The sequence below is a fragment of the Myxine glutinosa genome, chromosome 5, assembly GCF_964187855.1.
Source record: "Myxine glutinosa chromosome 5, kmMyxGlut1.1, whole genome shotgun sequence".
Lineage (NCBI taxonomy): Eukaryota > Metazoa > Chordata > Myxini > Myxiniformes > Myxinidae > Myxine > Myxine glutinosa.
The window spans coordinates 127,272,793-127,299,784 of record NC_136265.1 but is presented as its reverse complement, the minus strand read 5'-3'; the positions used below and the strand labels follow the sequence as shown (position 1 = coordinate 127,299,784).

Genomic DNA, 26,992 nt, shown 5'->3' with positions numbered 1-26,992 from the left:
CATTATTTTGAGAGCAGGGACCGAGAGACATGGAGACATCGAGAGATCTGTGAGAGGGAGAGGGCATTGGGCGGGGCATGGGAAGGGGGGGGGGGTGGGAGAGGTATAAAACATATGGACACTGCCAGGACTTCCAGTAAAGAAGTTGGAATTTCAAACAAGGTGGATCTGGGGTGAATTAGCGGGGGTAGAAAAGATCAAGGTTTTGGATGGGGGAAGATATGAGATGGTGGTGAACAGCTGTTTTAAAGACCTGGAGGGACGAGTGGGATTGAAGGGAGTGAGGGACTTTGTTCCAGAGGCGGGAGAAAAGAGGAATGAAAGAGTGAAGGTGAGCAGAGAGCCGAGATTTCGGCAGTTTAACCATCAGAGGGTTGCTGGCAGATCTTGTGCGACCTGTAGGAATGTTTGGGGGACAGAGCACAGAGAGAGCTGGGGGTGCAAGGCCGGAGAGGAGTCGGTAGAAGACAGAAAGACCACCTACCTGCCTGCGGTGAGTGAGTGAAAGGCCCTCAGAGATAGCTTCATCGCGGGAGATTCCAATAATTCTGAATGCTTTGGTTTCAACAGCGTGAAGCCGAGCTAGGTGTGAGGCAGGAGCACCGGCCCATAGGGGAGAACAGTATTCCATTGAGCTGCGGACGAAAGCCTTGTATGTGGTGAGGAGCTCAGGTAAGTGGCATTAAATTAACTTGCAAGTGGAAGTAGAAAGAAAGTGCACTGGGCCCACCCCCCATCGACCAGTGCAGAGTAACTCATCCACTTCTATTGTCTCAAGGAACTCTTTGTCCAACTCTGCAAAATAATTACCATGTATTTTACATTTTACTTATCAAAACAGTTAGCTTCGACCTCGTACTGAGTCGATTATTCACTAGTTTTACCACACACAATGGGATTTGGAAAGCAGTTCAGTGAATGATAATTACTTCAGACACCCTGGTCAGACATTGTGGCATCAGTTGTATTATTTTATTTTTTGTTGGAAAATTGTATTATTTTACATTGAAAAACAATATCCTTCTACAACTTATTTATATAACTCAATAAAACATTTCATTTTATTTATCATTTTGGGAAGACCCAATCCAACACTATATTTCGAAAAACACCCTATCTGTAATCATAATACCCTCAGTCATAAAATGATTTTACCATGACAATATGTGGTCTACCATTGCCTCCACTAAAAATTTACTTTTCTCGAGCAAACAAATTTGGTCAGAGTGTCGGAGATAATTCGCCTACTGAAGGAAATCTCAAATTCTGCATGGAAATCATAAAAAAAACGTGCACACGAGGTGAGCAGGTTGTAGCTCATAGAAATTACTTGCTGCATAAATTTTACACTTCCACACCGCCCCAGCAAGTTCAGCCCGAGAGCAGACCGCAAGATGCTGAAAGAAGTCTCTAAGAACCCCAGAATGTCATCACGGGACCTACAGGTAGCTCTTGCCACTGTTGATGTCAAAGTGCATGAGTCTACCATTAGAAAGAGGCTGCACAAATTTGATATACATGGGAGGTGTGCCAGGAGGAAACCTTTGCTGTCCAGAAAGAACATCAGGGCAAGACTAAAGTTTGCCAATGAACACCTAGGCAAAGACCAGCACTTCTGGAACAATGTGCTCTGGACAGATGAGTCAAAGGTAGAGCTATTTGGCCACAGTACCAGAAGACATGTTTGGCGAAAACCAAAGACAGCATTTGACCACAAGAACCTGATACCAACTGTAAAGCATGGTGGTGGAAATATTATGGTTTGGGGCAGCTTTGCTGCATCAGGGCCTGGGCAGCGCACCATCATGGAATCCACTATGAATTCTTCATTGTACCAGAGGGTGCTTGAGGAGAATGTGAGGCCATCTGTCGGAAAGTTGAAGCTCAATCGAAGGTGGACCTTGCAACATGACAATGACCCTAAACATACCAGTAAATCACCAAGGAATGGCTGAAAAGAAAGAAATGGAGGGTTCTGGAATGGCCAAGTCAAAGCCTGGATCTAAATCCCATCGAGATGTTGTGGGGGGATTTGAAACGAGCTGTGCATGCAAGAAACCCTTCAAACATCACACAGCTGAAAGAATTCTGCATGGAGGAGTGGGCAAAAATTTCTCCCAGTCGATGTCAGAGACTGGTAGACAGTTATAAGAAACGCCTACTTGAGGTTGTTTCTGCCAAAGGGGGCAATACCACCTATTAGAGCCAAGGGTGTACTTACTTTTTCCACATGCGAAATTTGCTTTTATGTTTATTTAAATTATACAATGGACTACAAAATGTAAATGTTTCATGATATTTGTTATATTATATCAACTTTATCTATCAATATTGTTGAAATGAAGATCAATTAGCTGTATGTTGAAATATGTTGAAAAAGTCAAAACTTTACATGGGGTGTACTTACTTTTTCAAGTGACTGTATATACCTCTCTGAAATAGCCGAAGCCACTAATTAGAAGGGGTGTCCGCATAATTTTGGTCATATATTCATCCACAAGACGTGAGGTAAAGTGGCTCCGAAATTCATTTTTCACTCTTTTAAAGGTAATTATTGTACATCTGATTTTATTCTTACAACTTCCAGAAACATCGGTCACGATCTGTTTGGATTCAGATTCTACTTTTATTTTACATTGATAACATAGTAATACATTTCGGTATAACATGGAATCTCAGTTTATTAACAGTGTGTTAAGATCCGACCTCCGCAGACAGGATGACCTCCAAGGTCACTCTCCTCTAAGCTGTCTAGCCTGCTGTGCTTTTGCCAACTTTTCCTCGTATACATACAATCCGAAGATAAAATATATAACCGGAATTAATTAAGAGTTACGGATGTAGCTTCAGGATGATCTTTATTCGTGACAAGCTACCTACTTCTTGGACCTACTTCTCGATCTCAAGGAGATTGAATGTGTGTGTGTGTGTGTGTATATATATATATATATATATTCTTCATTTGTGTGCAGCACAAGGCTGCAGGGTAGCATCATTGGCTGAAGGTGCAACTGCGCCGCTGATGCGGTGCCCTCTGCCGGTTAGGACAGGAAATTGTCATTTGTTCGGTGCTGGTGATGGCTTGCCTACTCTTCCTAAAGGACACCATGGGATTTTTAACACCCACCAACGAATGTCAAGTAGATGGACACCCATTTCACATCCATGCGAGGTACAGCACACTGATTAATCTACCTGTGAAACACCAGGATGACAGTTTAGAGCTGGGTCAGGATTCAAACCCAGGGTAAACAGCTTCGAGGTGAATGTGGTAATAATTAAAAAAAACTAGAGAAGCAAACCTCCGGTGTTTGCATTGTATGCACTCAATAATATATTCTTTATTTCATAAATTCTTCAGGTACATACAAACAAACAAAACCCGGTTTTCAATAAGCAAACATGGAGGTCAAAAGGTATTCCGTTTGAACACAACGATACAGCATACTGGTAGTGTAAAGTAGGAGGGAGTTGGACAGACATGCAGGTAAACATAAATAAAGGGTATCAAAGATGCACAAAGACCAAATCTCAATGTGAACAGTGTGGTGGATGATCAACTACTTCCTCTCTTAAGTCATCTTCACTGTGCTGTGGGGTCCTTGGAACAGTCAACGAACAAGCTGCGGATCCTGAAACCAAGAGGACATCGAAGCAAAGTTAATGCTCCAAATTGATACAAGATTGGCAAGTTGTTCGTTTATGTCCAAACCAGCAACAGGAGTGAAATGGAACAATGGTGCTCGATGTTGCAGTCACGTAATTTGATTCTGACTCTATAACACTCACTGACCTTGACTTGTAGTGTTTGCAGACAGGTTCTTTCTGTCGATCAAGGTGTTGAAAAACAGAATTAGCTGCTGCTTGTCATCACCTTCAGAGTTGGGAAAGAGGGCAAGATCTACCTTGTGATACTTCATTCTTGACACAATCTCACATTCCCAACTTGTATTTTACGCTCGAATGGCTCCACTCAGACTCGATCATATCTATCGACCACCAGCATATTCTGACGTCGTAGTCCGGATCTCATCCCCATCCATCTTCAATGAACATGAAAATCCTTCCGTTATCTTTACACTTAGAAAGAAAAATCATGAACAACCCTAATATAAAAGGAAGATGACAGACGAACAGGTTTACCACTTCCGCCCACATTTAACCCCCTTCTGGGGGTGGAATGGGGCGTGACGATGATCTGGGGTTTCGGTCCACGGACGGGGGTTCGAGGCGACCTGGGAAGATTAAATTTCCTGGGAGACTTGATTGGAGTATCCTGGAGAGAAAGGAGGTGGAGGAATTGCACATGGGGTCTTTCCTGTCGATCCAAGCACTTGGCATTCCTTCGTGGCCTTCATGGCATTACTACGGTTCGGTTCATTCAGCATTCTTACAAGCAGAATGGGAATTATTGCTCCAAAAAACGAAACAAAAAGAAAAACATGTACATATACATATATCTATATATATATATATTACACAAAAAACCTCAACAGGTGGCCTTCATCATAAACTCACCTTTTTCGACAGCAAGGGGCTCAGAGGTGGTTTGGACAGAACCAGCTGTGAAAACACCACCCAAAGTGCAGGCAATCACAACACTTGATTTTACACATTTTCATTTCAATGGCCTTCCAGGAAGAGCAAACATGGCAGAGTTGAAAGCAAATCTTGGGGTACATTGCTCTGTCTTTTTATTTGTCCACCCAGGAATGTACTGGAAGACCATAGAGTCGACACTTATTCTCAAATGAAACAGCCTGGTTCAAGAACACTACTACGACCACCACTATTTCCACCTTTTTGGGGTGGAGGTGGTGAGCAGAGGGGGGAGTGAGTGGTCCAGGAAAGAATTTTGCTCAGGTCTTTCATGAACCAGTTGGCCAGGCCTTATTGTCCACTCAAAGTGATTTGAATGGCAATTTGTAACTTGTTGGGGGTGCACAGCAACAAACTTTCCTACTCTTCACAAAGGATACCGCAGGGTCTTTAAGGTCCATCAATTAATACTAGCAGACGGGACAACCGCCGTAAGGGCCGTCTGAGGGAGGGACGCCATGCTTTGTGATGCAAGGCCCTGCGCCTGCGTCAGCTCCAATCCGGCGGTTTATAGTTAGGTCGGGAAACGAACGCACGCTAGGCTCTGTACCATCCTGTTGGCCTAAAGAAAAGCTTCTCATCAGTCGTTCGGTTTCCTTTAAGCACTGGCTACAAGGAACGGACGTCATCCCATTTACCAACCGAAACCACAGACCTGTAGTTCCTGCAAAAAGTCTTCATGATCCTTCACAAGGATTTCTTCTTCTTTTGTGGGCTGTGGAAGGTAGAAACAGTGAAACAATCACACAATCTAAAACGATCATGTAATAGGAAATCTCATTGTTTGATAAAATTCCATAATTACACAGATGCTCTTCTTAGACAAAAACCAAACATACCAATAGAATGTGGGTTTATTGTCATTGGTGTTCCACAAACACGTAGTTGGGTTCAACATTTGAAGATCCACAAACCACACATTCACTGCAGTATTTAAAGGGTACACGGTGATGGTTCAGCGACTGTGCCGTGAATTATTCAGGCCAGAGTCTTCAGAATAAAATAAAATCAAAACATTTTTGTGTGAACGAGTTTCCCACATGGGGAAAAAACCCAAATGGCACAAATTAGTCCGAGTTTCCACTTAGTCCGAGTTTGGTGGATAAACTAGGTAAGGCATTGCAACCGATGCTTTACTTCAAATTTCTCACCTGAACACTGTCACGTGCTCAGGCAGCATCACATAGCAGTGACAAATTTCTAGAGGGCTGTCATTTAGAGAAAAGGGGACCGAAAAACAACAACCACAGTTCCCGAAAAAGGCCAACCCCCGCTTGCGGAGAAAAATGGCCTCTAAAGGTGTTTTTTTTTTTGTCATTTAGAGAAGTGGCAGTGTTTGTTTATTTAACAACTTGGTAAATATGTTACAAACTGTTTTTTAAAAGGTGCAATTCTACGTTGAAGTACAATCACAGGTGGATTTCTCGACGATCAAAACTTTGCCCTTTAAATCGTACTGATGTTCCTTTAAAACGGATGTTCAAAAATTGAAAGATACAATAGTCCAAGACACAAAGAATAACGATAGTCTAACAACGGCACAGCCGGGCTCGGATCTGCTGTCCCTGTCATGTGACCAGATTCTCAGGTCTGATTGGTGGGCGTTTGTGAGGAACATATATACATACACCGGTCCCAGACAGCATTGCCCTACGGGCTATGCCATAAAGATATGGCTGCCGAACCACGTGACTGATGACGTCAAATTTATTTTTTCTCCACCAATTTATCCCTCGATAATACTCAAGAAATTTCATACTGATCGGATCAAGCGTTCTAATTGTAGATTTATGACGTCATAATGAAGGCACCTATGACAATCATTAAAAACCACCTTTAGAGGCCATTTTTCCCCGCAAGCGGGGGTTGGCCTTTTTCGGGAACCGTGGTTGTTGTTGTTTTTTTTTGGTCCCCTTTTTGAAGCAATGTTTTACGGCCGGATGCCCTTCCTGACGCCAACCCTTTTTGCCACCTTTAACGACAAACAGGGAATTACCAGTGAACTGGTCCTCAATTAGCCGACCTCGGAAGGATGACAGGCTGAGTCAACCCCCCTGGCGTTAATTCGGCGATCGACCGGGATTCGAACCCAGGATCCTAGGATCCTAAGCCGGCACCCTAGCCGCTAGCCCAACACCAGGGATCCGACCTATGACAATCATTAACATATGTTATTCCCAATGGGGACTATTTTACAATGAGCCACCTTTCAATTTTTTTCCCATGGAGCAGTTTCAGAGATATAGCAGTGCAAAGATTTTCGGTGTTTCCAAGATGGTGCCCGTACCACGTGACCCATGACGTCATAATTATAATTAAAGAATTCTGCAGGAGACGGCATTCCTATGGTGAAAAATTTGTCAATCGGACCAACGGTTGCAGAGAAAACGGATTTTAAAGGGAATATACCCACAAAATGCCGGCAGAAGGGACATACATAGGACAAACACGCTTTTCGAGATGGCATTATCCTATGGGCTACGCCATAAATAAAAAAAAGGAAGAGGCCTAGATACAAAATGGTAAATTTTGCTATTACTTATACATTGAAAAATAGGTCTGGCAGGATTATTGTAGAGATAAAGTAGTTTACTACTGTAAAGGCAGTAAGAAGTCTGTTTGATTTCCAACCCGACAAAATAAACATTGGCATGCTTTGCGCTATTGTGAGTATCTCACTCCGAGAACATTTTGAACACCCCGCATACCAGCTGATGGAGTTACATTTGGTCAGGCGACTGGAGTTCGTTTTCACAGCATCGCATCGCAAATACCATGACGGTAATCTTAATCCTGACTGCATTCATTTTTTGAGACCCAAACAGCACAATTGATCAAGTTTGTTTCCTCCTCCTCCTCCCCTTCTCCCCTTCCCCCCCCACCCCCCAGACATTCGCAACCAACTCGATATCAGAGCTTGCCTTTTCACTTGTCGGCTCAACGATGATATCCTCATAAGGGGTATGAGGATCGAGGTGCATCAGTGATTTAGACAAAATGGCGATCTTGCGTTCACTATCCCAACCAGCTGGTCTGCAAAAGAAATCAACAGATAAATAATTAATTAAAATCACAGCCACAAACACATTTCGCAAAACGGAAGCCAATGTCACTGAATACGTGGAGCCCAAAAAAAACCCCAAAAAAAACCAACAAAAAAAAAACCTTAGGACATGCGCTTCCCCAAAATGAGCCAAATCCAGTAAAACTGAACTCACATGAAAATAAATGGGTATTCTTGGTACGACACCTGTGCAGCACCCCATCGCCTGCATAGTCGCCACTCCAGGTACGATCTTAGCTGATGCACACTGTTTTGCTCTTGTACGCACAGGTAAGTCATCGCAGCCCCATCTGTACAACGGGTTTTGAGGAAGAAGCAACACACAAGACAAAAAGCAAATCCTTATTGCATCTACTCTTCCACCCTCATAATGAAAGGTCCACAAGAATAGAATGTTTTTAATTTGGTTTCCCCAAAGTTAACTTGGTTTTTTATTCCAAAGACATAATTCCCATCATTATTTTAAAAAACGAACAACACTCAGCCCACAGTACAGCTTAAGCAGATACGACGAAGGTGAATCTGGATAAAATCCATGTGCTCTTCACTCAATCCGTGCTCCTTCACAAAACCCAGGAGTTTGTCACACTGTGGGATAAGAACAAAAGTAATAAACTTTCCAAAGGCAGGTGGACCGAACACCAAAAATCGACCCCAGGCCTAGTCATTTTTCAAACCAAGGAAATATGTCTACCAACATGACCCAGAGTGAGCAGCTCTCTACCTTTGATCCAACCACCACAATTGGTAGGCCGAGATTTTTCTTGACAGTCAGGCCTGCAACCTGATGCTGAGGGCTCTCGGATTGCTCGTTCCGGTGTGGGAATTCAGATGCCACGGGTGTATAATCATCACCTTTTACGAAGTCTCCGATATCGCAGGTCACTGAAACGTTCCGCCACAAGAGGAAATCTAAATATTTCCTCCGAGGATTCACATCAAAAAAAAACAAAACAACCACTCCAAACTCAACTACCAAATATTTCACCTGATTCAACATTTAAATACAGAAAATAAAATACATTGCATTCTTTCTCGACCCGATAATGGAGTTTGTCGTCATATGTATTATGTATGTGATGTGCATATTGCTCGACTACAACACTTTCTCTCAATCTGCACTTTTTTCTGATTCATACAAAGAGGACTCAACCTCTTCGGAATGAGAGCAATGACATTCCAAACAGACCTCCACCTCAAATTCACCAGTGCTGTTCCCATATCAGTTAGAAGAAAGAGCAATCAGAGATTGTAGACCCTCGCCAGGACGTGTTTTTAGTGGTCTTTAAGGAGTTTGTGTTTAAACAAATATGGTGGCCGAACCACGTGACCGACGACGTCATCATTTATTTCTTTTTTTCCTCACCAATTCATCCATAATGACACTCAAGAAATTTCATCTTGATCCGATGAAGTTTTGTACTTGTCGAATTATGACGTCATAATGGAGTGACAATCATCAACATATGTTGTTCCCCACGGAGAGTTCTTTACAATGAGTCATGTCTCATTATTTTTCTATGCAGTGCTTTCAAAGATAGAGGTGCAACTTTTTTTCGTTTTTTTTCAAGATTGCGCCCTAACACGTGACCTATGATGTCATAATTATCATTTAAAAAAATTATACAGGAGGATGTGCACCTATGCTGAAAATGACCTGTCAATTGAACCAACGGTTGTAGAGAAAATCATATTTATTCTGTGTCGACAGACACAAAGAGACAAACATACAAACGGACTCAAACGCAATACCCTCTCCTCTGGTGAGGGTAACTAGAACGACACTCGGTAGAGCGCATACCTCCACCAGGCTGACCAGGTTACGTCATCGATACGTAGCACGATATCTCAAAAAGGTATCCACCAATATGTATCCACCGATAGACCGGATCTGCATCCGTACCTGAACCAAAATCAAATTAGCTTGTTATTGCCACCTACCCATTACCCAAGTAATCCAACTAGTTTGGTCACAAGTCGTCCACACCTTTTTGAGACATCATGCCACATATCGTTTTTGGCCTCAGTAGTTTGGAAGAATCACTTTTTAAAAATTATAGTAGCCGGATCCGAATCCGGATCTTCACCAAAATGTAATAAAATCGTATTTGGCACACACCCAACATATTCACAGAGTTTCGTCCTAATCCGTCTATAACCTTTTGAGATATCCTGCTCAGACAGATGGACAGATGCCTTCCGTGGCGGAGGTAATAAACTCACGCTTCCACTGTGCCACCTTCAGCGCATCTTCAGAAAGTCCAAGTCCATCCAAATGCTGCTCAAGAACCGTGGCCCACCGTTTCAAACTAGCACATGCCGCCCAGGGACGGGCCAGGTCAACCACCAAGATGACTGCAGCACTCCACCCACGGAAAGGCTCCCCATTGCGATACTCGGTCCCTGGATAAACAGCATCAGCGGGCAGTGCCAAGTGCAGAAAGCGTTTATCCTGCCGATCTCCCGATAAAATCCAAACACTGCAGTACTCCAACTCTGTGAATGTGGGAAGAACACAAGGAGAAATAGATACAAAATAAAATATGGTGGTGGCACGTGAAGTTGTTGGAAATAGATTACATATAAAGAGTGGTGCGGGTGCAGTAGAGAAAGACAAAATAGTTTGTGCAGTTGGTTACCTTCGGTGTAGATATCACGTTTAGAAAAGTACAGGTAGTTTAGGCCATTCCTACTCTTCATCATCAACCCCCCTGGCACACCGCAGAGAGCCGCAGCCAACGATTCTTTCCCAGAGTCCTGGTCACCTGAAAGCAGAGTCAAGCCAAGACATCATAGAGGGATCAAAACCAGTCGCCACATGACAACCAGTCAAACCTAAGATAAAGTGTTCCAGCAACGGATGAGGGTGTAAAGTTGGCTTTAGTTCACACTTGGATTCCCAGATCGCCTTTATTTGGTGTCCTGAAGAGCGGAGTCCTTGGTTTGGGGCTCCTGGTTCAGTGTCTGCTAATCCACTACTCAGTTCCACCACCCACGCAACAACTTTCACCTTGACACATTTCCTTCTCCTCCACCAAAGGTGGATGGAGGATCTGTATTCACCTCTGTTTGTCCATCTGTCTGTGAGCGGGGTAACTCGAAAGGTATCGACCAATTCAGACGAAACCTGATGGACAGATTAGGTGCTAGACAAAGACGAATCAATTAGATTTTTGTGAAGATCCAGATACGAGAATTCCTTTTAAAGGGATTCGTCACGAGAGAGACAGACAAACACAGATAGACACAGACAGAGCTATACACACAGATACAGAGACAGAGACAGACAGACACACAGCGAGAGAGAGACCGAGAGAGACCGGCAGAGACAAAAACAATGCAAAACATGAGATTTCAAAAGATTGTGGACCCATTGGGACACAACTTGGTGGATGAGTTGGTTAGGTGACAAGCCAATGAGATTTTGGTTGAGGTCTGGATCCAGATCCGGCGTAAAGTGGGAATGGGATACAAAACATAACCTGTTCAGCCCGGCGTAGGTATGCGCTCCTCTAATAGTCTTGAAGCTACAGTAATCTAGCATAGCAGCTCAGGGTCCATTTGTGTCAACCTGACTTAGAGCTGCACTTGTAAGTGTACAGAGTAAATATGAACTGATCGATTCAAAAATCAATAACAAAGCAGAAAATATTTTTACCAATATCAACCAATGGTTATGGTTGAACTCATTCGTCAAAGGAAAACAACTCAACGCATAATAAACACAAGCAGACAGTTGCTATTTTTCAGGTTTATTGCTGTCCGTCTTGTTATGGAACTCGGTGCCAAGACCAGTCCCGGCCATTTACACTCACCGAGAATGACGACTCTTCTCCCGAGGGGGAACTCAGGGCGACCCCGTAGGCTCGCTTCGAACAGCAGCGATTGCCTCCGAGAAAACAAAATGTATTCATTGGTCAGGGATACGGGACGCTGCACAGGAACCATATATATATATATACATACCATACACACACACACACACACACACACACACACACACACACACACACACACACACACACACACACACACACACACACACACACACACACACACACACACACACACACACACACACACACACACAATATAGAAAACAAAAGAAAAACAAAATAAAAAATTAAATTAAAAATATAAATAAAGCAAACACACAAACACAAAAAACACAAACAAAAACGTGCACACACAAAGGAAAACAAACAAAAACACACACACAAAGAGAAACAAACAAAAACACACAAACACAAACAAAACACGCACATAAACAAAAACACGCACACAAAAAAAAACACGCACACACAAACAAAAACACACACAAATAAAAACAAAAAACACGCACACACAAACAAAAATACAAAAACAAAAACACACACAAAGGAAAACAAACAAAAACGCACACACAAACAAAAACACGCACACAAATTAAAATAAAAACACGCACACACAAACAAAAATACAAAACAAAAACACACACACACAAAGAAAAACAAAAACATGCACACACAAACAAAAATACAAAAACAAAAACACATACAAACAAAAACACGCACACACAAGCAAAAACACGCACACACAAACAAAAGCACACACAAATAAAAACAAAAACACGCACACACAAACAAAAATACAAAAACAAAAACATGCACACAAAGGAAAACAAACAAAAACGCACACACAAACAAAAAATCAAACAAACAAAAACACACACACAAATTAAAATAAAAACACGCACACACAAGCAAAAATACAAAAACAAAAACACACACACAAAGAAAAACAAAAACATGCACACACAAAAACACACACATACACAAAAATACATACAAACAAAAACACGCACACAAAGAAAAACAAAAACGCACATAAAAACACACACACACACACAAAACCAAAAAAAAAAAAAACACAGGCCGACACCGACACCGACACACACACCGACACACACACCGACACACACACCGACACACACACCGACACACACACCGACACACACACCGACACACACACCGACACACACACACACACACACACACACACACACACACACACACACACACACACACACACACACACACACACACACAATCATACTCGTATATAATATAATAAACCGAATTCTAATACTTTCAACCAAACTTTATAATGAGCGGAACCAAATCACCATCCTACCAGATTCGTTCTGATCGCCCCTTCCCTTCGCCGGACTCGGAGTGCTGGACACCGCCGGCCCGACCTGGCGAGACTCCATAAGCGGCACCCGGACCCGCAAAATGCGCCATAACCTATGCGAAACACGCGCGCCCCTCCCACTTAACTTTTAGTTTTATCAGGTGAGGACTGCGGACACCTCGCTGTTGTTACCCCGCCCGGGTAGCGCAAAGTGAGGTTTTTGGATCACGTTGTCTGTCTGTCTCTGACAATCTACTTTATAATCGATGAACTACTTGATATAAATTTAATTTCATGTTTTGAACACGATCCTGAACACGAACACGAACCGGACCAGAAACCGGAACCGGAACACGAACACGAACCGTACCAGGAACCGGAACCGGAACACGAAGACGAACCGGAACACGAACACGAACCGGAACCGGACCACGAACTTGCAGTTTATCAGTACTTTGGCTCTGAACCACAAACCGACAGAAATGCAGGTATTAAAAAAGTGCTTCTCACCACTCATCCATCCAATCAGAACGAAAGTGCATGGTTTTTTTCTTGTCTCAAGTAGAAGAACCTTCATCTATCTTCTATCTATAATTCCAGTAATCTCTGTGTGTGTGTGTGTCTGTCTGTCTGTATGTATGTATGCGACCGCTGTTTCTCGACAACTACCGGTCCGATATACTTGAAACTTGCCAGGTATATTGCTGGGGACCCGAGGATGTGCCTTTTCAAGGTTTGAAATTAATCGGACAAGTGGTTCCCAAGGTATGGTCACCGTACTCGCAAGCCGTTCGCTTTGGCTTTGCGAATGGACCAAACCATTTCATGTAAATAGAGGGGGGGGGGGGTTCTGTGGTCGTTGCGAATGGACCAAACCATTTCATGTAAATAGAGGGGGGGGGGGGGGTTCTGTGGTCGTTACTGCCACGTGGTTTCAAAGTTTTTTTTTGTTGTTGTTGTTTGCACGCATGTTTTTTTGCACGCACGTACGGGCAAGCACGTACGGGCGTGCCCGTACGTGCGGGCACGCCCTAGTATTAACAAATTATAGTAGTCCAGCGGATAGGTGCAATATAGAGACGAATCGTGCACTTTTTGATAAAAGCATCAAACTTGGAACACATATTCAGGAGGCCATAACAAACAAAATTAGAGATAGTGCCATCCCAGTTTTGGCCTGTGATCGCTATGGCAGCCATCTTTCAAAATGGCTGCCACATGACACGAAAATACCACATAACTCAGCAACCATGAGGCCTGGGATCTTAATTCTGGTGTCTATATATAGGTTTTGGGGGTCATAGAAATCAAAGAAGCCAATATCGAGTATGTGTGGACACTTACAGTACCACCTTTTAAACGTAAGTACCATTTTACAGTTTAGGAAGACACATTCATGGTCTTTTCGCACGAATGTATTGATTAATTACCAAGAAATATATGGAATCATAATACACAAAAAACCACTGTACTGACAGACAACATATTTCATAATATGGTTACTAGTACCCGACTGCAAAGCTGCAATGAGCCGGCAAAGCCAAAGCCTCTTGCCACTATTTTACCCATCACTATGGCATCAGTAGGTTAGGTAGTTGGTAGTAGGTAGGTGTAGTAGGTACCGTACCTAGTTCAAAATGACACCATTTGCATTCTGGATGAGATTAAAATTTATAAAATTTACCTCTTGATTAATTCGGTGAATTCCGTCTCAACTTCGGATATTTCCTCCCGTGAAAAACTATCCCCTACGGCCGCGAGATTTCTTTAAAAAAAAAATTATTCGTCAATTTTAGAATATTTGACGCCGTTTTCAGCCTCCGAAACGCGGTAATAAGCTTTTTTGAAATATTTTTTCAAATGCTCGATTCTCATTGGTTCCGGTGTTTGGTGAAGATTTTCGTTGAAGATAACCAGGGCCGGTGCTGGCCCGGGGAACGAGGTTGGTCTTAAAGTATTTTAATTACAAATTAGAGGTGCATAGGATGGTGAATCAAACAAATACGAGTGAAACAAACGCCTATTGAACTTTTCTCAATTTTTAATGCATACTTCCGCATCCGGAAGATGGCGGCCTCCATTGAGTGATTTGGTGCGTCAAAGCTTGGAATTCGCAAAGGATCCAGCAAAATCTGGTTTTTCAACATAATACGTACGCGTTCATTCACAACACCGGCTTTGCCGGCTACTAGTATAATACTAGTATGATCTTTGCTTTTCTAATAGTGGGGTAACTTCAGCAATTTTCATCTCAACAAGAATGGTGTACTGTCCAGATGGGAAGTCAGCTTACGTTCAAATTTTGGTATATGGTGCTGCAGCTACAGCTCACCATCCTCCTGTTTGTTAGATCTATCCGGAGTGCTGATTTCCAGTTGTATATCCAGTCATTGACAAAACTTGTGCACTGGTTCTTTGCTCTCGACCACTTCAACTACGCACGTTGGATACCAGTTCACCTCCGTGACATGTTGGCTCTACCTCAGCGGAATCCTCTGGTCTATAATGAGTTCATGAAGGGACACTTCACAGTCAAAAAGACCTGCCATGTGTTTTCGAAAATGGCACTTGATCAGGCACATGAACAAAATAATGCTGTGGTGAAGGATGATGGTGGAGCTGTTGGCTTGACTGAGTCCCCTGCTGGCTCTCCAAAGATGGATGGTCAGTGGTCCAGAAATGGCGCGCCTTATCACAGACTTTGAAGCATCGGTGGATCAAGCATTGAGAACTCCTGAGGTGCGCCACTACGAACAGTGACCAGGGGTGCAGAAAGCATTCGTACAAGATCTCCAGGCATTAAAGTCTGTCATAGATTATTATGGCAATCCTTTCCTTGAAACACACAGTGACCTGCTCATTCTGGATACATGCGATATCGCAGATAGGTCAATTGTCGATGCTCTGTATCGGATAGAGAAACTTGGACGCGAGAAGCTCAACACCTTTGTTCATGAACGACTCGTAGAATGTACCAAACCACTGTTTGATGTTATCACAAAGAGCAAACTCCCTCTATTCAGTACTCCACCAACACACCAGAAGACGAAATCAGAGGAACATTTGGTGGCACTGTTATTTTGCACTGTTATTTTTTTCATAGCACTATAAGTTTAATTTAGGGTTCAGGTATCTTATATTCCATCAATACAAATTAAAGCAATACAAAGACCGCCAAATGTTGTGTCTCTGTAAACTGGAAAAGGGCACTTATGTTCCAAAAGTGGTACAAGACGTGATCACACATACTCATTATTGCCTTCTTTGAATTCTATGACCCCAAAAACCTATATATAGGCACCAAAATTAAGATTCTAGGCCTCTTGGTTGTTGAGTTATATGATATTTTAGTATTAGACGGCAGCCAAAAGGCCAAAACTCATAGGCCATCATAGGCCAAAACTGGGATGGCACTATATCTATTTTTTCTTGCAATGGCCTACTGATGATATCTACCAAGTTTGATGCTTTTATCAAAACGTGCACGATTCTTCCCCCTATCCGCTCTACTATAGGTAGAATATAATTAGCTTACAGGTATAGCTCCACCTCTCACCCTCATCTCCTCCTCTTCTCTTCTTCTGCTAACTCTTCCCTCTGCTAACTCTTCCCTATGCTTACTTCCCCTTTTCTTCCTCACCGTTCTTGTCATCCTCACCCTCCTCCTTGTCCTCCTCACCCTCCTCCTTGCCCTCATCACCCTCCTCGTCCTCATCACCCTCCTCGTCCTCATCACCCTCCTCCTTGTCCTCATCACCCTCCTCATCCTCATCACCCTCCCATCCTTATCACCCTCCTCCTCACCCACCTCCTTGCCATCATCACCCTTCTCGTCCTCATCACCCTTTTCCTTTCATCATCACCCTCCTTGTCCTCATCACCCTCCTTGTCCTCACTCTCCTCGTTTTCCTCATCACCCTCCTCCTTGTACTCATCAGCTTCCTCCTTGTCCTCACCCTATCCATCCAAACAACCTTGTCCTTTGACCTTTTGAATAATAAAAAAACAATTGGCATGTAGCTTTTGATTGGTGAACCAATTCAGTGACCCGATATGCAAACTCATAAAATTTCAGGTCAATCAGTGAAAATTGTTGATTTTATGCAACAATGCAACATGCAACAATATGCAACAACTTTGACCTTTTGATTTAAAAAAAACAATCAGCTTCTAGCTTCTAGCTTTAACAATCAGCTTCTTGGTCTCAACACATCATCAGGGGTCAACATATCATTCGGGGTCAACATATCGTCAGGGGTCAACATATCATCCGGGGTCAACACATAGTCAGGGGTCAACATATCATCCAGGGTCAAAACAGAGTCAGGGATCAACATATCATGTGGGGTCAACATATCGTCAGGGGTCAACATATCATCTGGGGTCAACATATCGTCAGAGGTCAACATATCGTCAGGGGTCAACATATCTTCTTTCTGCTCCAATCGGCTCATCTGATCATGTGCTTGTTGAAGTGGACATCTCTCTGACCATTCTCAGAGAGCCTCCACAGCGTCGACGAGTCTGGCATTTCACTCAGGCCAACTGGCACGGTCTTCAAGCAGCCATCAATCATCTGGACTGGTCTCCCATCTCTACCGCCTGTGACATCAACTCATCCTGGGAATTCTTCCAAAGTAAATTGCTCTCTCTCATGCACAGATTTATCCCATCTCGTCTTCAGTTGTCATACCCTTCCTCCCGTCCATGGTACACGGAATCTTGTGGTGAGGCTGTTGCCCAGAAACAACTTGCTTTCGTCTCCTGGAAAGCAAATCCAACGGAAGGAAATCTCATTTCCTTTCACAAAGCCCGAAACAAGTGTGTGTCCACCCTCAGGAGAGCTAGGAAACAATGTCTCTCCGTTCTCAAGACCGAACTCTCTTATCTGTCTCCCTCTTCCAAATCCTGGTGGCGTCTGGTTAAATCTGTTTCTGGTGTTTGTTCCCCCTCCATCCCCTCCCTCACCTCAAACGGCTACACGGCTGACTCCGCACGTGAAAAAGCTGAATGCCTCAACTCTGTGTTTGCCTCTAAATCTTGTGTCCCAAACCCATCCCTCTCTGTACCCACCGTACCCAGTCGTACCCAGCTGCTCCTGGACTCTGTGTCCTTTCCTCCTGACAAGGTGGAAAAGTTTCTGTCAACCCTCGACTCTGATTCTGCAACTGGTCCTGACGGCATCAGCCCACGGGTCCTAAAATCCTGTTCTTCCGCTCTTTCACTCCCTCTCTCTGTTCTCTTCACCCTCTCTTTTGCTCAAGGTCATCTGCCAGCTGCTTGGAAATCAGCCAACATCACCGCTTTGCACAAAAAAGGTGCAAAAACAGATCCTAGCAACTACAGACCAATCAGCCTTCTTCCAATTATCAGCAAAGTCATGGAATCCATCATTGCTTCAGATATGAAATCTTTCCTCTTCTCCAATGGCTTGATCTCTGACCATCAATTTGGTTTCAGACCTGGTCACTCTACTCTGGACATGCTGCTTCTGCTTTCTCAACAATGGATGGAGGTCCTCAATGCCAAACAGGAAATTAGAGCTGTCTCCCTTGACATTTCACGTGCCTTCGATACGGTCTGGCACCCCGCTCTGCTCACCAAACTCTCCTCCTTTGGTATCCATGGAAATCTCCACACATGGCTGGCGGACTTCCTCTCTAGTTGTAGTCAACGTGTGGCCCTGAATGGGTTTCTCTCATCTCCTCTTCCTGTTCAGGCTGGAGTTCCCCAAGGCAGTGTTCTGGGCCCTGTGCCTTTTCTGGTCTTCATCAATGATCTCTCTGACTCTCTTGAAAATCCTCTCTATCTCTTTGCTGACGACTCCACTCTTTGTCGCTCCATTCCTCATCCCTCAGATCGGCAGTCTGCAGCCTCCTCACTCTCTGCAGACCTGGACAAAATCACAGACTGGGCAAACAAGTGGAACATGTCTTTCAATCCTGACAAATCTCACACTCTTACGATGTCTCTCCGAAAAGACCGACTGGACAACCCTCCCATCCACTTTCTGAATAATCCTCTCCAAGAAGTTCTGTCACTCAAGCTTTTGGGTCTCACGATCTGCCATGATCTTTCCTGGGAAAACCACATTTCAAATCTGGCCTCCAAAGCCAGTCGCCGACTGGGCATCCTCCGTCGTGCGAAGTCCTTCCTTGGCACACCTGAGCTCCTCACCACTTACAAGGCTTTCATCCGCAGCTCTAGGGAATACTGCTCTCCCCTCTGGTCTGGTGCTCCTGCCTCACACCTAGCTCGTCTTCACGCTGTTGAAACCAAAGCGTTCAGAATCATTGGAATCTCCCGCGATGAAGCTAACTCCAAGGGCCTTTCACTCACTCACCACAGGCAGGTTGGTGGTCTTTCCGTCTTCTACCGACTCCTCTCTGGCCTTGCCCCCCCAGCTCTCTCTGGGCTCTGTCCCCCAAATATTCCGACAGGTCGCACAAGATCTGCCTGCAACCCTCTTATGGTTAAACTGCCAAAATCAAGACTTTCTGCTCACCTTCACTCCTTCATTCCTCTTTTCTCCCGCCTCTGGAACAAACTCCCTCACTCTCTTCAATCCCACTCCACCCTGCAGGTCTTTAAAACAGCTGTTCACCACCATCTCTTATCTTCCCCCATCCAAAACCTTGATCTTTTCTACCCCCGCTAATTTCACCCCAAATCCTACACTTTTTTGAAATACCAACTTCTGTCCTGGAAGTCCAATGTCTCCTTGTGTTTTATACCTACCCCCCCCCCCCCCCCGCCTTCCCACGCCTCCTCCCCCCAAGCCCTCTCCCTCCCACACTTCTCCCTGCTCTCAAATGTTGTGTTTGTGTGCTTCCCTTTCTCTCCCCATCTTGTCTTCCGCTCCCTCTTTTTATATATTTTGTTTGTCTGGTTGCTTTGTTTGTGAAATAAATGTTAGCTCTTTGACGAGCCTCGATTCAGTATACAAAAAAAAAAAAAAAAAAATCATCCGGGGGCAACATATCGTCAGGGGTCAACATGTCATCTGGGGTCAACACATCAGGGGTCAACATATCATCCGGGGTCAACATATCATCAGGGGTCAACATATTGTCAGGGGTCAACATATCGTCAGGGGTCAACATATCATCCGGGGTCAACATGTCATCAGGCGTCAACATATCATCCGGGGTCAACATATCGTCAGGGGTCAACATGTCATCCGGGGTCAACATATCGTCAGGGGTCAACATATCATCCGGGGTCCACACATCGTCAGGGGTCAACATCTCATCCGGGGTCAACACATAGTCAGGGGTCAACATATCATCCGGGGTCAACATATCGTCAGGGGTCAACATGTCATCCTGGGTCAACATATCATCAGGGGTCAACATATTGTTACGGAAACGGAGTACGGTTCTCCCCCTTAGCAAGAGGTGGTTAGCCCCTTGTCTTGTTAAGCTGACTGTCTCCGCTCCTGGTACTTGTAACGCTCTCCCGTGGGATGGAACGGATCAGGGTTATGGGTCCAGGGTTTATCCCGAATACCTTTATCGGTCCCTCCGCACAACAGGGCGACAAGTACCGCTCGAACCCCGGTTTTAGATGTTCTCGTTGCCGAGCGGTTTTAGCAACACGACATTCGAGCCATTAACAAAGACTAAACCCGATCCTAAACGTTGGCCGAATCGTGCCACAGGTGTTCAATGATGGAAAATCACAAAGACGATCGGACAAGCATGAAGAAGAAGACGAAGGTAGGAAATAACAGGATTTCTTATTATTTACACAAGACTAAAGGAAGAAAAGCAATCAAAGTAATATACAGAAAATGGAAGGAGCAGAAGGACACAGAGCAATTTCTAGCTTATCTACAGGCTTAACTTAAACCCCAGAAAACACAGACAAACAGACGACAGTCAGACTTACACGGGGATGATGACAGGAATGGCAGGAGGTTCGTTCATCTGACGAGGTTCCCTTCCGACCCACGACTCTCTCTCTCTTTCTGTCGGTAACACTGGGATTCTCCTCTCCAGTACCTCGAACCCAGCTCCAGCCTCGAACCCAGCTCAGCAGCACGCACAGCTTCTCGTACCAGCCTCTCGTACCAGCCCAGTAGCATGTACCCTCCTTGCGCGCGATTGTCGCACGCCTATCTCAAGCGGGGCGTGACACGCCCTCGGCCGTTTGGGTCCCGCCCCCGTGCTCTGTTTTGTGGCCTTATATGGCAATGCCACGGTCTTGTTACCTTATTTGGGTATGGAGCTGAACAGCCCCGCCCCCGTGGCGCGCCATGGCTTGTCTCTTCTCGGCGACCCCGCCCTTCTTGTCCAAACAGAGCACGGAGCACATATTCACCATGGCAGCGAACGCCGCTTCCAAACCAGGGCCAGTTGAGAGGGCGCGCACCCCACGCTTGTCAAGCGGTTTTGCACAGAGAGGGAGAGTTTGGCTGGGAAAAGCAATCCTTGAAGGGGACCTATCCTATTTCATTTGGTGCAATGCAGAGTCAACTAGTGGAAAACAGAGCCTTAAACTAATACACATAATAAAGAAATAACTATAGAGAGGTTCTATGGTTCTCTACGTGTGTGCGATGGACTAACTAAAAGGACGACCTTTGATCTTTACACAAATTGATGGAGGTATTTACAAAGAATTACTGTTATTTACAGAGGGTGATATTTACAACACAGGATTCTCAAATCCGCAACACTGCACCCTCATCCTCCCGGCACGTCCCGGGCCTATAAAACTTTACTTAATGTGGCACGTAGGTGTAATTCCCTCTACAATTAATCTGACCCTGAGTGCGACAATTTTAAAACACAAATAAGTCTGTCCCGCTGTTGCATTGCACCCTACCTAACAGATTCACGCCCACAATTAACCGAATTGCGGAATTGATTCTCAAACTACACATGAACGGTGGGGAGCATTATTTACAAGTGACATTAATTGTATTTACAAAACGCAACCCAGGACCTGTGATTTTTCTTTTGGGAACAAAAAGGAAAATCCTGTGGGAGGGGAGGAGACAGCATGCACTGCATCGACGCACCAGCACCAATAAAGAGCACCAAAACACCAAAGCAGCAGAAAGCACCATCCAGTGCTCATTTCACACCATAATTATAAAACACACACAAAAAAAAACACACTGATGCTGGTCTTCCTCGTTCTGCTCTGCTGGTCCGTCGTTCTTCCAGATGTTGTCGTGTTCTTTGCTTGCGGCCTATTTTGTGGAAATAAAAAGGCACACAACGCATCCATTTTTTATTTATGGCCCACAGGGGCCGACTATGGGTGGTTCACCTGTGGGCTGGGTGCCACCTCACCGAGGTCCGCAAGCAAGATCTTTCTTGGGCCATCGTGGCCGGTCCCAGCAGAGGGGATAGGCCCCAACATGTGGGGTCCATAAGTGGTGCTTGGCCACAGACTGTGGTCCATAAGTGGTGCGTGGATGCAGGCAGCTGGTTGCGAGAATTTCGGGCACACAGACACGGCCTCCCACACACTCCCCTCAGTGCCCAGAGAGCACGATCCTCGGTTGGGAGAAGGAAGACAGAGAAGACAGGTGAGTCATGGGTCAGGGTGCAAGGGTACACATCAAACAAGGCAATGCAGAATGAGGGGCGCATGGGAGCGAGCTGAGAAAGGTTCGTCCCTACGTACGCCCCCCACATGTGACCTACACTGCCCCCCTTGCCCCTCCCCGTATTTACAAAATCTACACACTTACAAATTCGTCACTACGTCTCGTCCTCCCCATATCTCCCCTAATACCAAATTCATCCACAATCCCAATTTCTAACCAAATTTGCCATCATCCAATTCATCATCAATCCCTCTTAAGGAGGAAGAGATGGAACAACAACACAATGTCACACCCACGTCATGATGCGTCTCACAATCCAAACATCTGCACAGAAAAATAAAAACAGATGGCACGGTGTGGAGTTTCGTCACCGCAGGTGAGTGGATGTAGATGGTGCGAGGGGATTCTTAATCCTAACTATCCTCTAAATGACTTTAATACACTTTACACTACCTGGGGTCTTTCCCTGCCAATCCATTGGCCATCTTACACTCTATGCGGTTTTAAGAACCAATTCCCATTGACCAAACTGTGGTGCTTCATCAATTTGGGGTCTCACTCCCCCGGTTCAACTCTCTGTGCCTTTGCACAATTTCAGGACTGAGTCGTGTGGCTCCCCTAACAGGTCTACTTACCTGTGCGCCTCCGCCACTGAAGTTGCCTCCCGAGCGTACCTGCTCCTCGCTAACCTACCTGGGGAAGGCCCTCTCTGGCGCTTACCCCCCTCGGTGCCCTCTCTGGCACTGGGCTACCCGGGTCCTTCCTTTGGATCCTCGGGCCCCCTTGAACTCTAACTGGCTCCCAGAGCCTACCTGCGGCCTCACCTGGTCGACAGACTACCAGTGGCGGAGCGCTCAACCAACCATCCCTCTAACAGCCAACACGCCCAGTCTTTTCCACGTCACTAATGCACCCATCCAAACACCATTCTTCCACACGCACCACAGATGCCAATATCCAACCACAATTTACCTATACCCTCTACCTAACTCTTAAACTACCCTCCCCGGGTATTCGTGATGGGGTCCATCCTCCCCATACACACCTTCGCACTATCCACTCCACTCCACAGTTTCCACCATACTCACTCCACACCATCCATTCCATACTCCATATATTCCAGACCATTTATTCCATACAACCATGCTCCATACCTGTATTTGCACACCTGTGCCATCACACTTGGTGCTTCCTGCACCCTCCTTCCTCCCAGGCTTCTTCATTCAATACAATGCACAATCACAATTATTCCTCATACGCTGCTCCATACACTTCCACGCTCAATACAACTCACAATCACCTCACACTTTTCACAATACACTTCTAACTCTCCAAACCATTGCCTCAGGCACCCGAATTCTCCCACCCTCATACACACATCTCTCCCGAGCATTGCCTAGCAATTCCTCATTTGCTCAATATCAAGATTCTCACACACACGGCATCATCTGATCTACCTGGTGCCCTTCTAACTTGGTGCTCCCCGTCTTCCCTTTAAACTAAGCACATACCACGTCATTAACAACCATCTAATCTACCTACGTCCCCGACTACCTGTACAATGTCGCTACTTACTCCTTATGTCACCTATGGTCATTTTTCTAGATCCCTATACAATTATCCAAACCCTCCCTCGGCGAGCTTACACTGCCAAAACCCCATAACTAGTGCTCATGTGCCCCGTGATGGGAGGGATGGTGGATTGGCCATCCCTCCACCTCGGGCATCTTCCATTATCAATTTTGCCCATCAAATTCCAACCAATCAAAATTTGCCAATCTCTGCCAATCAGTTTACCAATCATCAATTTGCCAATCATTACTGCCAATCCTATGCACTATTCTCAATTTCGGATCCAAAACACTATCATCATCACAGTCCGCTATATTTGAGCCTCTCGGTACATCATTACCTCATTAAAACTTGGCTTCGCAAAGCCGAGCAATGAATTCGGGTGGTTTGGTCACCTGCAGGTTGAGTCTGTCCGGCATTCGGTTCAAGGGAGGCGGCATGCTTGGCCTGAGATTCCACGCACCATCTCGGTGCTGAACCTTTCGGTCTCCGGCCCGATGGCTCGATCCCGCCCGGCCGGAACGCCGCAACCACAAGTGGGCGCCGCTCCGGTCCCTCCTACCTGCCCTTGAACCGGACCGGTCGCTTTGCCCGGCAAAGCCCGGACTCGACCGTGCGGGGTGGGGCCAGGCCCGAAACCGCGCCGAGCCTCGCATCCAACAAAGCGCACCGCGCCCCGAGTGCTCACGTCGGCTATCCGTCGCCCTAAACGCTGCACCGTTTAACGTCGATGCTTCACTTGCATGCTCACATGCATACGCGACCCATTTTACACTCACCAAGCCCGGCGTTCCAACGCCGCCCGTACATTCCACACACTCCGTCCATTCCACCACCGCACTCCCTGTTACACACCACACCTCTCACGCACCCTCTTGCGCACACTTGTCGTTCGCACACCTTGTTCCACACCTCTCCTCCGTTACGTCCTCCGTAACACTCACCATGGGCGTGCACTCTCGCATCCACCCACTCACGCGCTTCAATGGGCTCTCCCGCACCCATGCCACAACCAACTCAGGTGTGCTTTCCGTCACACTCATCCCAAGCGTGCATACTCGCACCCGCTCCTCCACCAACTCACTCTCCGGGTCACTCTCACCCTCGCACGTACACTCCGTATCGCTCTCACTCTCTGTGTCACTCTCCGTACACTCCGACGTGCATTCCCGCTCGCACTCGGTTTTACTCCCACACTTTATAACACATTCACTCGCCGATGCACACTTTTTCCTCACACGAGTGCCATTCTTTCGTACACTACACCCCACGGACCTCCCACCAACGCCCGGGTGCCATATCGACCCCAATCGCGCGACAATTCTCTTCGCGCCAAACACTTTGCCGAAAAACCTCTTAGCACCATATACAGCACGACTCACCTTTGGGATCCTCTTCTCCACGCGCACCTGCAAATCTTTATAAGGATTAGTAAGTACGGAATCAGGATGTGAATTCAGATTTTGTACAATCCCAAGCGTGCATTGGGATTGTAGTGCTTTTCTAAGCCTTTGCGAGTGCTTTTCGAGTGCTTTTCTAAGCCCCCGGTCTCTCCAATTTCAATTTCCACTACTTCTTTTTCTTTATTCACCTCGACGACCGCTGGCTTTATTAAAATTCCCTCTTCTACCTCAGCGGTCGCCGGCTTCTCCATAACCCGGGTCGCGATCTCTATACTCATCATTTTAATCGCGCTTTGCTCCGCCTCGCTCAACCCGCGCTTCTCAACCCGCTTTACCTCGTCGTGCACCCCGCAACCTCCTCGCTCAACCTGCGGTCAACCTCCCTCTCGGCTTCCCTTACCTCATATGCGGCCTGCCCCCTCGCCAACCCCTCATTAATTTATTTGGCTTGGCCAATTATGCCCCCCAGTTTGTCCCCTAATCTGCTTCCGAATCCCTCCAATTTGCTTCCCAACTTGTTCCTTACTCCTCCCGATTTGCCGTTTAATCCCTCACATTTGTTGTCGAAACCCTCAAATTGGGCTCCTAGCCCCCCGCTTCGATTTCCCATATTACTTAACCCGTCTCTCAATCCCCCGATTTGGTTTTCTAATCGCTCCCCCATTCTGTTTTCCAATCCTCCAATTTGGTTTCCCATGTCATTCCTCAGGTCTTCACTCGTCTGGACCATGAGGGCCCTCATTTGCATCATAAAGAGGTCCAAATTCACCGGCGCTGCGGCCGCGGCTGCCGCAGCGCCGCCATTTTGTGCCTCTGCAACCACGTGCGCAAGGCCGCCATCTTGTGCGCCTGAAACCTCCGCTACTCAATGCGTATTGTTTTCCTCCCACATTACTCCCACCTCTTTGTGGTCCTGGGCTGCTTCTAACTCTTCTTCTTCTACCCCCACCGGCATCCAGTCGCCTTGATTATCCATGGCACGATTTAATTTAGATCTGACTACAATTTCGGCCGCTCCAAATTTTGACCAAATTTTTTTTTGGGATGTTTTAAAAATTTGGTTCGGGTCCAAATCCCAACTCCTCGACACCAATTGTTACGGAAACGGAGTATGGCTCTCCCCCTTAGCAAGAGGTGGTTAGCCCCTTGTCTTGTTAAGCTGACCGTCTCCGCTCCTGGTACTTGTAACGCTCTCCCGCGGGATGGAAAGGACCAGGGTTATGGGTCCAGGGTTTATCCCGAATACCTTTATCGGTCCCTCCGCAGAACAGGGAGACAAGTACCGCTCGAACCCGGGTTTTAGATGTTCTCGTTGCCGAGCGGTTTTAGCAACACGACGTTCGAGCCATTAACAAAGACTAAACCCGATCCTACACGTTGGCCGAATCGTGCCACAGGTGTTCAATGATGGAAAATCACAAAGACGATCAGACGAGCATGAAGAAGAAGACGAAGGTAGGAAATAACAGGATTTAGTATTATTTACACAAGACTAAAGGAAGAAAAGCAATCAAAGTAATATACAGAAAATGGAAGGAGCAGAAGGACACAGAGCAATTTCTAGCTTATCTACAGGCTTAACCTAAACCCCAGACAACACAGACAAACAGACGACAGTCA

At 45.6% G+C, this 26,992-nt stretch overlaps 1 protein-coding gene across 1 annotated transcript in view; it reads right to left on the bottom strand.

Moving 5' to 3' along the window:
- Positions 1 to 3,313: 3,313 nt before the first annotated feature.
- LOC137427119 (cytoplasmic dynein 1 light intermediate chain 2) overlaps positions 3,314 to 26,992 on the bottom strand; it is a 39,352-nt gene continuing 15,673 nt past the window's right edge. The window contains exons 2-14 of the mRNA XM_078778675.1: positions 12,836 to 12,948; positions 11,479 to 11,552; positions 10,303 to 10,428; positions 9,887 to 10,159; positions 8,388 to 8,548; positions 8,158 to 8,251; positions 7,818 to 7,953; positions 7,521 to 7,632; positions 5,255 to 5,314; positions 4,519 to 4,563; positions 4,144 to 4,276; positions 3,794 to 3,874; positions 3,314 to 3,632 (exon numbers count right to left, since the gene is read on the bottom strand). Coding sequence (XP_078634801.1) covers positions 3,532 to 3,632; positions 3,794 to 3,874; positions 4,144 to 4,276; positions 4,519 to 4,563; positions 5,255 to 5,314; positions 7,521 to 7,632; positions 7,818 to 7,953; positions 8,158 to 8,251; positions 8,388 to 8,548; positions 9,887 to 10,159; positions 10,303 to 10,428; positions 11,479 to 11,552; positions 12,836 to 12,948 — 1,509 coding nt within the window. The 3' untranslated portion in view covers positions 3,314 to 3,531. The remainder of the gene's footprint in view (positions 3,633 to 3,793; positions 3,875 to 4,143; positions 4,277 to 4,518; positions 4,564 to 5,254; positions 5,315 to 7,520; positions 7,633 to 7,817; positions 7,954 to 8,157; positions 8,252 to 8,387; positions 8,549 to 9,886; positions 10,160 to 10,302; positions 10,429 to 11,478; positions 11,553 to 12,835; positions 12,949 to 26,992) is intronic.